The 10982-nt window shown below is 43.3% G+C and overlaps 1 protein-coding gene across 1 annotated transcript in view; it reads right to left on the bottom strand.

Annotated features, from left to right (window-relative positions):
- Positions 1-710: 710 nt before the first annotated feature.
- The window catches only part of GPNMB (glycoprotein nmb), a 36113-nt gene continuing 25841 nt past the window's right edge, over positions 711-10982 (bottom strand). Inside the window, exons 8-11 of the mRNA XM_038742245.1 lie at positions 9735-9837; positions 5064-5272; positions 2473-2566; positions 711-1113 (exon numbers count right to left, since the gene is read on the bottom strand). Coding sequence (XP_038598173.1) covers positions 960-1113; positions 2473-2566; positions 5064-5272; positions 9735-9837 — 560 coding nt within the window. The 3' untranslated portion in view covers positions 711-959. The remainder of the gene's footprint in view (positions 1114-2472; positions 2567-5063; positions 5273-9734; positions 9838-10982) is intronic.

The following is a 10982-nucleotide window of genomic DNA, read 5'->3' as shown; positions in this document are numbered from 1 at the left end:
GAACCCACGTCCTCTGACTCCCATGCCTGTGCTCTTTCCATTAAGCCACCCTGCTTCTCAATAGAGTGGCAGACACCGAATAAGAGGGGATGTTGATGAACATGCTATGCATCATAAAGCTCATCCTTTGCCATAGTGGAATGGAAGCTGATGTGATATTTTTGAGTCCTGGAAAGGGCCAGAGCAAGGCATAGTATAAAAATATTAATAGCCCCAAATTTCAAATATACTTAGAGGGTGAACGTCTTGAAATAAGGAGCACTGTTTCATTTTGAGGGCAGCCCCATAAGGACTTAAGCATAAGGACAGTGCTCTGCACATAGTAAGCGCTCAATAAATATGATTGATTGATTGATTGACTTCAATAGCCCTCTGTGCTTCACATCACTCCCCAAACAGACTGTCTGCCTCTCTTGTGGCAGTGGAATGTAAAAGATGGGAGACATTTTGGGTAGAGTAATCAATCAGTCGTATTTATTGAGCGCTTACTGTGTGCAGAGCACTGTACTAAGGGATCAGGAGGAGGCGAAAACTGGTTTATCCCATTACAGAACCCACCGGTGGCTTCTGCTCTTCATCTCTCTGCAGTTCCAGTCTCAGCATCCCTCTTCAGGGCTTCATCACAACCCTCTTGGGGTCCCGATCCTAAAGCTGGGAAATTGAGTAGACAGGGCATCACAAAGAAGAAAAGAACTCATCTGGACTAGAAGTCTGTAAAGTGTTTTATTAATTAGACAATTATATGACTGAGGTGGATGTGGTATAGAGAAATCCCCTCTACAATTCTTTAAAAGGACATTTAGGCTAATATTCCTAAACATACCGCCCCCCAAAACGTTACAGACCCTTCAGCAGTGTACACAATATTCCCCTTTCTTTTAATTGTATCCACACCAGGAGAGTTGAAACATAAAGTCCCACACACTGTGTGCTGTCCAGTCAGCGATTAGCCTGAAGATTTAAACAACTCCAGCTTTAGTCTTCAGGAGAGGATTCTTCTCGTTGTCTCCACGGAAAAACACTGCCTTCACGTTGTTGAAGTAAACATTCAGCCTTTTGCCACTGACCGCTTTTCCAGGACTTCTTTCGATTGGTTTGTATTCCTTGTACCTTCTGCAAGTAACGGTTTAAAGTTAACTCGGAGGACCTTCAGTGTCGTCATTCCCTTACTTGTTGAATGCAGTATAAGAAAACCGAATAAGGATGAGTACCATTTACCCCTTCTGAAACGCCGGCAAGATGCCAGATGCTCTGGCAGCCTCCCACTGAGAACAAGGGCCGAGTCTCAGGACCGAGACGGCACAAAGGGATTGATTCTCCGCTGCCCCTGCCTCACGTGTTCCCGCTGGGGCAAACGGTGCAATAAGCGAATAGGTGGGCTGGAGTGCGGCAGTTTGGGAAGTGAATACACAAATTGTTTTACACGCAGGACCCCCTTAGGGCTGAGGTGTCATCAGCTTAGTGACGATAACCCGGTGTGATCCGAGTTATAGTGCATAACCCGGCTTGTCGCCTTGGTTAGTCACTGCAGTTTTCATACCCCAAGCTGGTCGACTATTTTTTTTAGAATTCCTACTGGGAGGTCCACCCCGTGAAATGCCCTAAGGAAGACGGTTCAGTCAGAAACTAGTCGCTCACCTAGTGCTAAGCAACGTTCTGTACCTCGATCTCGTCTCTCTCGCCACCGACCCCTTGCCCACATACTCTCTTGGGCCCAGAACTTCCTCCTGCTTCATGCTGACAGTCCACCACTCTCCCCATCTTCAAAACTTTCCTAAAATCACATCTTCTCCGGGAGGCCTTCCCAGACCAAGCCTTCACTTCACTTACCCACCCTCCTACTCATCCCAGTCACCCAGCACATATGGAAATATTTGAATTCTATTTCTCCTACCTGTATTTTACTGTAAGGTTTGTCTCCTCCTGCTGACTGTAAGCTCTCTGTGGGCAAGGATCATATCTACCAACTCTGTTATACTGTACTTTCCAAGCACCTTCTACATTAAGCACATTAAGATTGACTGATTGATGGACTGATAGCCCCATCAGGCATTCCTTCGAGTGGTCTCTTTTCACTGAACCAACAGCAGGGCTTCTAGACACTATAAAGACCACCTGTACTGATTACACCCTTGCCTCTTTTTCTATCACCCAAGGGAAACTGCTGAATTACATTAAATGGTCACAGCCTTAGGTGAGGGTAGAAGAGAAAACTAACTGTTAACAGAATTTTCTTTTCTTTCTTTTATCCTTTGCAAAACTCCGTGGATTGATTTGTATTATAATTCATGAGAATGGATAAAAGTCCCCACTGAAAATAAATGCTTCGAACATAGAAAAAAGGTAATCTACTCCTCTCTTCAGGTGAACTTTCTCAAATGATAGGACACTTTTTTGTTTTTTAAGAAATGTCTGCTATATTGGCTTTAACGCAATTAGAAACACTGGGGATCTTTGGACCCTGAAACTCACCGGTGTACGAAGAGGGTTATGACGATAATAGCCATCGTCAAGAAGCCAACAGAAATCAGGACACCTTCTACAATTCTTGAAGATGACACTGGAGCTAGAAATGAAAAGGCCAGACTTTGATTATTTGCATTCTTCCTCCCCTGAGGTTCCACCTCTGGTGGAATCATGACTTTTGCAAAGCAGCTTGGACCTCACAAAGACCAAAGAAATACCGCTCCCTCCCTCTCCCACCCTTCTCAACCCCCCACTATATTGTATATATATACAATATTTATATGTATATTTATATATACAATATTTATATGTATATTTATATGTATATTTATATATACAATATTTATATGTATATATGTTTGTACATATTTATTACTCTATTTATTTATTTATTTTACTTGTACATATCTATTCTATTTATTTCATTTTGTTAGCATGTTTGGTTTTGTTCTCTGTCTCCCCCTTTTAGACTGTGAGCCCACTGTTGGGTAGGGACTGTCTCTATATGTTGCCAATTTGTACTTCCCAAGCGCTTAGTACAGTGCTCTGCACATAGTAAGCGCTCAATAAATACGATTGATGATGATGATGATGATATTGTAACCTCTAGGAGGGAAGGGATCATGTCTACCAGTTCTCTTATACTCTCCCAAGTTCTTAGTACAGTGGTACTTGTTAAGCGCTTACTCTGCGCTGGGGTAGATACAAGTTGATCAGGTTGGACGTAGTCCTTGTTCCTTATGGGGCTCACACTCACCCCCATTTTAGAGATGAGGAAACTGAGGCACAAAGAAGTGAAGTGACTTGCCCAAAGTCACACAGCAGACATACGGTAGAGCTGGGACTCTGTGCTCTATCCCCTAAACCACTCTGCTTCTACTGCTCTGCACAGGGCGAGCCCTCAATAAATACCTGACTGATTGATCATAGGATAATTTTAAAAGCTTACTCTGCCCTTGGACACTTTAGTATCCCATTGTCCTCTGGGAGAAAGTGATAACCGGCTTGTAAAACGGCACCTGCAACTACCAAATGGCTTTTCCCACTTTTCCTCTTTGCTGTAAGAGAGCAGCACTCCAGAGTTTACTTATCAACAGTAAGACCTCATAAAAGTGAAATGACTATTGTTTCACGAATTCCCTCCGGCATCTCTTTCAATAGATCTGAGATTGCCTTTAATCTAGTAAATGAGTTAATTTATGTTGACATATTTTGGCTGGCTGGGAGAAAAATGGCAAATCGATGGGAGTTCAAAGTGAATTAATGATTCCGTTCTCCCTAACTCTATTCAAATTAGACACTGGAATAAGTACCTAATGGGTAAATAATTCCAACCTTCTCTTCTACTACTACTACTTAGCATGTGTTCTTAAACAGGAGATGCATGCGACACAGGTGGAATCTTCCAAAATGAAAGACAGTGGATTCAAATTCAGTTTGTAAAACCACAGGCAATTGTAGGCTGCACTCCTCTACACTAGGGGAAACTTCCTGGCTCTGCTCTGGAGTTACATTTGGCCTTGTTGATCTGGGGAAAAGAGAACTAGAAGGCTCACAGGAAAGAAATTGGGTGCTGGGAAAATCCGCTCAGAGTTTCTTGTATCCTTATATCCCCCCAGCACTCAGAACAGTGCTTGGCACATAGTAAGCACTTAGCAAATAATAATAATAATGACATTTGTTAAGTGCTTACTATGTGCCAATAGTAAGGATACAAGGTGATCAGGTTGTCCCACGCGGGGCTCCCAGTTTTAATCCCCATTTTCCAGATGAGGTAACTGAGACAGAGGAGTTGAGTGACTTGCCCAAGGTCACACAGCGGACATGTGGTGGAGCTGGGATTCAAACCCATGACCTCTGACTCCAAAGCCCGGGCTCTTTCCACTGAGCCTCGATACCAACATTATAATTATTCTTTATTCTGATGGTATTGACACCTGTCTACTTGTTTTGTTGTCTGTCTCCCCACTTCTAGACCGTGAGCCTGTCGTTGGGTAGGGACTGTCTCTATCTGTTGCCGAATTGTACTTCCCAAGCGCTTAGTACAGTGCTCTGCACACAATAAGCGTTCAATAAATACGATTGGGTGAGAGTGAGTTTCCTTTTCCTTTGCTTATTTTATGTGGGTTACTGATTGTGTGCATATAATACTGAGACCAACACCAGTCTACATAACTTAAAGAACGTGATGTAATATGACTATTTATAGAACTGAACCTGGCGACTGTAGAAATACCGAACCATCCAAGGTGAGGCTAACTGTATACTTTAGTATTTGATCCATCCTCCCTATTTCTGTAAATTTATCCAAAGGCTATACTCTAACCAACCCTGCAGACCCCTTGTTTTAAAGCAGTTTCATGGATGGAAACACTAGTTTAATATTATGCCAGTCTATGTATCCTTATCAACCGTTAATCTAGGGCTACTTAAAGGAAACAAAAACATTTGGAGAACGAAACTAAGCAGCCCAAGGAAACTTGGGAATGCGAAATTACCTTTTGTCCCTTTTTTAACAAGTGTGATTTGGTAACATAGCCACAGTATGACACAAAGTGTAATTCTAAAATATTTTCTTTGCCCAAGGAGTTACTCACCTCCTCCACTGATAGATACCAATGTACTTGCGAGAGCCAGGCTTGCTTCATCACCCAAAGCAATATTCATGCAGTATGTCCCAGACTCATTAAAGGCTCTTCTTACAGTCAGTAAACATTCATCATCTACTTCCACAGGATCACACACCACAGTCTGAGGTAAAAGGCATGTAGGATCGGAAACCGTGGTACAGACGTCTGTAGGAGTGCTGGAAGACGGGAGGGAGAAAGAGAGCCTGTTTAGTACAGTGTCACCAATCCAATTATTTTCTACAGGATTAAAATCCCTATGGTTGAAAAGGCTTCTTCTTCCTATAGGGTTTAAGAGCCCATTGCAGAGATTTCTTAGAAAGGCTTTTCAAAAAGCCTGGAAGTGGTGATTCGCTTGGTTTCCCTTTTCTTCGCCAGTGAGAGATATGTAGAGGCAACATTGGCCAAGGCAAGGGACAGAAGTGAGGGCCTTCAGGAGCATGTAGGAAAGGGGTAGCAGAAAATTAACTTGCTCCCAGGTTTAGGGACCCTGGGTGTGCAAATAACTGAATATTTCCAGGCTTAGTCTTCTCTGGAGAGTCATAAAACTGCTCTTAATGCTGCTAAATCACACTCTGGGGAGAAATTATATTGTTATTAATCCCTGGGTCTTCATACATGCTGCACATGCTGTTTCTACAGGACTTTGCAAAGAGTATTGTCTTGACTTTATTGCCTGTACAATCAGGCAAGTTGACAGATTTATTCCTCAGAATGCATCCTCTCTCCTCTTCTGAGAGGGAATTTGAGTGGTGGCAGGGGGTGGGTGTTGAGGGGGGTGAGAGGGGTATTTATTCAAATTGCTTCCTGGACTATAATGGGAATTATACTGCCTACTCAGAAGAAAGGCAATTAGAGTGCTGTACCCATAAATCAAACCGATTTAGCACAATCTGGTCACTCTTGTGTTTTCTCTCTTTCTCCCTCTAGTAGTCCTGCTTTATTGAGCATTTGGTGTGGTGATTTGTACTAGGTGCTTGGGAAGTACAGAATAATTAAGTGATCCATTCACTTGAATGGGGGAGACAAACTAAAATAGTTACAACCAGAATGATCAAAATAAACACTGAGGGCACATATATTAATGAGTGCTGAGAATGGGTATAAATAAGTTCACAAGTTTTAGAGTCGGCCAAAGGGATAGGAGAGTAATCAGGAGAGTAATCAGTCAAGGCTTGTTGGAAGAGGTGGGATTGTCGGAGAGCTTGGAATGTGGGAAGAGGTGAGGTCTGCCCGATTAAGGGAAGAAAGGCGTTCCGGGCTGGCGGAAAACTCCAGGAGAAGGGATGGAGTTGGGAGAGTTGAAACGGAGGTGAAGGTGGGGCCAGGTACTAGAGAAGCTTGAAGTCGCTTGTGAGGAGTTTTTGTTTACTGCAGAGAGACATAGGAAGTCAGTAGTGGGTTGTGAGGAGAGGAAAGAAATGGGCTGAGTAATAATAATGATAATGGCATTCGTTAAGCACTTACTATGTGCCAGGCACTGTACTAAGTGCTAGATAGTTCAGAAACATGATTCACACAGCAGCTTGCAGTATACACTGGGGTGGGACAGACTGGAGGTTGGGAGACCAGCGAGGAAGCTAATTCATTCATTCAATCGTATTTATTGAGCGCTTACTGTGTGCAGAGCACTGTACTAAGCACTTGGGAAGTACAAGTTGGCAACATATAGAGACGGTCCCTACCCAACAGTGGGCTCACAGTCTAGAATGCACTAGTCTAGCCATAGTTAGACCAGGGCTGATACCAGGGATACCAAGCAGCAGTTTGAGTAGAGAGGAAGGGACAGATTAGGGATAGATTTTTCAGGGAGAACAAGCTGAATTTGGCAGTAGACACGATGTGAGAGTTGAACGATAGCGAAGAGTCCAGGATGACATTGAGATTGCGAGCTTCTGGGACAGGGAAGATAGTGGTGCTGTAGACTGAGATGTGAAAGTTAAGGGGAGAAGCGGGTTTAGGGGCAAAGATAAGAAGTTTGGTTTTAGACATGTTGGTTTGAAGTGCCGGCATCCATCCTGGAGGCAAGAGGAGATCTGGGATTGTGGGTTAGATGAGAGGTCAGGGATGGAGAAATGGATTCGAGAGTCAGTCGCGTAGAAATGATAGTTGGTGTGATGTGACCCGACGATCTTCTCAAAAGAGTGAGGGGAAAGCAGGAAGAGTAGAGGACCCAGAAGAAAGCCTTGGGGACACCCGTAGTAGGAGGATGAGAGGCAGAGGAGAAGGCAACGAATGAAACTGAGAAGGTGTGGTCAGAGAGGGAGGAAGAGAAACAGGTTAGAATTGTGTCTGCTAAAAAACTAAGTCCTGATAGCATTTTGAAGATGAAGGAGTGGTCCAAGCAGCATGACCTAGTGGGTAGAACATGGGCCTGGGGGTCAGAAGGAGCTGGGCTCTAATTCCTGCTCTGCCACTTGTCTGCCGTGTGACCCTGGGCAAGTCACAAAACTTCTCTGGACTGCAGTTACCTCATCTGTAAAATGGGGATTAAGACTGTGAGCCCCATGTGGGACAGGCACTGCGTCCAACCTGATTAGCTTGTATCTATCCCAGTGATTAGTACAGTGCCTGGCACTTAGTGAGCACTTAAAAAATACCATAAAAAAACTTAGTAAAATCTGCAGTTCTTACTTGAAAAGCGGCATGTCCTAGTGGATGGAGCATGGACCCGGCATTCAGAAGGGCCTGGGTTCTAATCCCAGCTCTGCCACTTGTCTGCTGTGTGACCTTGGGTAAGTCACTTCACTTCTCTGAGCCTCAGTTATCTCATATGTAACATGGGGATAAAGACTGTGAGCCCCATGTGGGATGGGGGCTGTGTCAAACCTGATTAACTTGCATCTATCCCAGTGCTTAGTGCAGTGCCTGGCGCATAGTAAGCACTTAACAAATGCAATCTTTTTAAAAAGCTACAGAAAGATCAAGGAATTCGTGAAGGAGTTTAGTCCTTTGGACTTGGCTGTAAGGATGTCACTGGCGACCTTGGAGCGCACAGTCTCGGTTAAGTGAGGGGGTAGAGAGTCACAGGGTCCAGAGTTGGTGAAGAGGAAATTAGGGCAGAGGGTGAACACTACCCTTTCTATGAATTTGGAGAGGAATGGGACAATGGAGATGGAGTAGGTCAAGAGAGGGCCTTTTTAAAATGGTGGAAGACTCGAGTTACGTCTGAAAGTAGAGGGAAAGGGAGCCATTGGAGACTGAAAGGTGAAGATGGTACTGAGGGAGGGGGAAAGATTAATTATAATAATTAGAATAATAATATTTGTATTTGTTAAGTGTGTACTATGTGGTAGGCACTGTACTAAGCACTGGAGTGGATACAAGCAAATCGGGTTGGGCACAGTACCCTGTCCCACGTGCAGCTCACAGCCTCAATCCCCATTTTACAGATGAGGCAATGGAGGCACATAGAAGTGAAATGTATATATGTATACATGTTTGTACATATTTGCCACTTTATTTATTTTATTTGTACATATTTATTCTATTTACTTTATTTTGTTAATATGTTTTGTTTTGTTCTCTGTCCCCCCCTCCTAATCAATCAATCAATCATATTTATTGAGCGCTTACTGTGTGCAGAGCACTGTACTAAGCGCTTGGGAAGTACAAGTTGGCAACATATAGAGACAGTCCCTACCCAACAGTGGGCTCACAGTCTAGAAGGGGGAGACAGAGAACAAAACCAAACATACTAACAAAATAAAATAAATAAAATAGATATGTACAAGTAAAATAAATAAATAAATAGAGTAATAAATCTGTACAAACATATATACATATATACAGGTGCTGTGGGGAAGGGAAGGAGGAGCCCACTGTTGGGTAGGGGCCTTCTCTATATGTTGCCAACTTGGACTTCCCAAGCGCTTAGTACAGTGCTCTGCACACAGTAAGCGCTAAATAAATACGATTGAATGAATGAATGAATGAATGAATGAAATGACTTTCCCATGGTCACCCAGCATACAAGTGGCGGAGCTGGAATTTGAACCCATGACCTTCTGAATCCCGGGTCTGTGTGCTCTAACCACTATACCATGCTCAAGGGATTTTAGGAGGTGAGGAGGGATAGGGTCACACACGTAGTTGTCTTTTGTATTAGAAGAGAATGCTACTGGCAACGAAATTTATCCATGTGTGCAAGTGTGGCGGAAAAGGCCAACCCGGGGGACCAACAGTTCCAACCCCAGCGGGCTTACACCCACACCAGTCCCGGTTGTGCAAACATGTAGGCCCTCTGCAGAGCCTGGCACACGTTTCTTTTTTGCCTCTTCATCCTTTGATCATCCCAAGATTTCCTCTCAGAAATCATCCCTTCTCTCTTGACTGCAGTACACTTGGCTGTTTTTCTGCCTCAGTTGCCTGAGTGGTGATCTCTGACCAGGTGTCACACTTGGTAATAGAAAGTGAACTACGCAAGCCTAGAGGTAACCTATTAGCTTAGTAGAATAGACCTGGCCTATCAAAATAAAACACATTTCATTAAAGTTGAAACACTTTTCTTAAAAGTGCCTAGAATAAAAGCCAATCCAACCCTTGCTCTCTTCAAATAACTTATCTTTCTAACCTGAGATCTTTTAAGATTCCTGGCTATTTTTTCAGTGTACAGGGCACTAATCTCATTCAGGTACTTACCTCCCTTGGCAAGTAACCACAAAGTCTATCAGAGAGTTCACACCTTGAGCGGTTGGCATCTGGACATTTGTCATCTGGATAATATTTACCTCAAGGATTCCCTCTATCAAAAAAAAAAAAAAGAAAGAAAAAAGGAACAATAACCAGGAAATCAGAAGATCAAATGATAAAAGCAAATAAATATCCCTGTTGCATGTGCACTTCACTTCCAAAACACAACAGTGAACAGCCAATTTCCAGTCTAACCACTTAAAATTTTTCTCCTTCACTGAAGTGCAAGCCTGTGAACACTCGTCAGAAGAACACTAGTAGTTTGGGAAAGAATGAAAGATCCGCTGACCCTGACTCACTCTCAAATTGCAGTAGGGTGGATAGGAAGAGAAGGCATCCGTCGCAGTCCCTGACACCCACACATGGCAGCATAAAAATAAACGACTGGCTTTAAGCACCTGTTTTTCCACAACCAAGTTAAAGGTTGTGGTAATAATCATAAACCGTTTGGTTAAACTTGGCATGTACAAATGGCTGGGGAAATATACAAAGATATTACTTCCCACATGATCCCTGGCCTCCAGGAAGCTGGCCATCTCAAAGAGTGAGAAAGGACAGGTACAAGGGGAAAGAAATAAGAGAGCAAACTCAACAAATGCTTATACTCTCCCAAGCACTTAGTACACTGCTATGCACACAGTAAATGCTCAGTAAATACGACTAACCAAAACAACGAGAGTTCAATGACTAACTGGAAAATGGTAAGTGCAATTTTGCAGTAGACTAGATTTCACATATACCCAGTTCTTCCGTAACATGGGGGTTGTGGCTTTGAAGAACTCCAGAAGGAAAACTTGTGTTGTAGTACTCGTGGCGTGCGATGCTGCATGCATATACGTCCAACTCTTTGTCCATTCATTCATTCAGTCGTATTTATTGAGCGTTTACTGTGTGCAGAGCACTGTACTAAGCGCTTGGGAAGTACAAGTTGGCAACAAGCTGAGCCACGCTGCTTCTCAATGGTACTCAAAAGTACTTTCGATAGAGAGGAAAGGGCATATTCTAGAGATGATATGAAGGTAGAATCAACAGGATTTGGTGGCAGATTAAATACGTGGGTTGAATGAGAGTGAGTTTCAGGATTATAAAACAGGGAAGATGGTGGTGTTGTCTGAAGTACTGGGAAAGTCAAGGGGAGGACAAGGTTTGGGTGGCAACATGGACGTTTTAAGTTTGAGGTGTTGGCAAAACACCCAG

Source organism: Tachyglossus aculeatus, chromosome 2 (assembly GCF_015852505.1).
Source record: "Tachyglossus aculeatus isolate mTacAcu1 chromosome 2, mTacAcu1.pri, whole genome shotgun sequence".
NCBI lineage: Eukaryota > Metazoa > Chordata > Mammalia > Monotremata > Tachyglossidae > Tachyglossus > Tachyglossus aculeatus.
The sequence above is the reverse complement of the archived record's forward strand: the minus strand, read 5'-3'. Positions and strand labels throughout refer to the sequence as shown.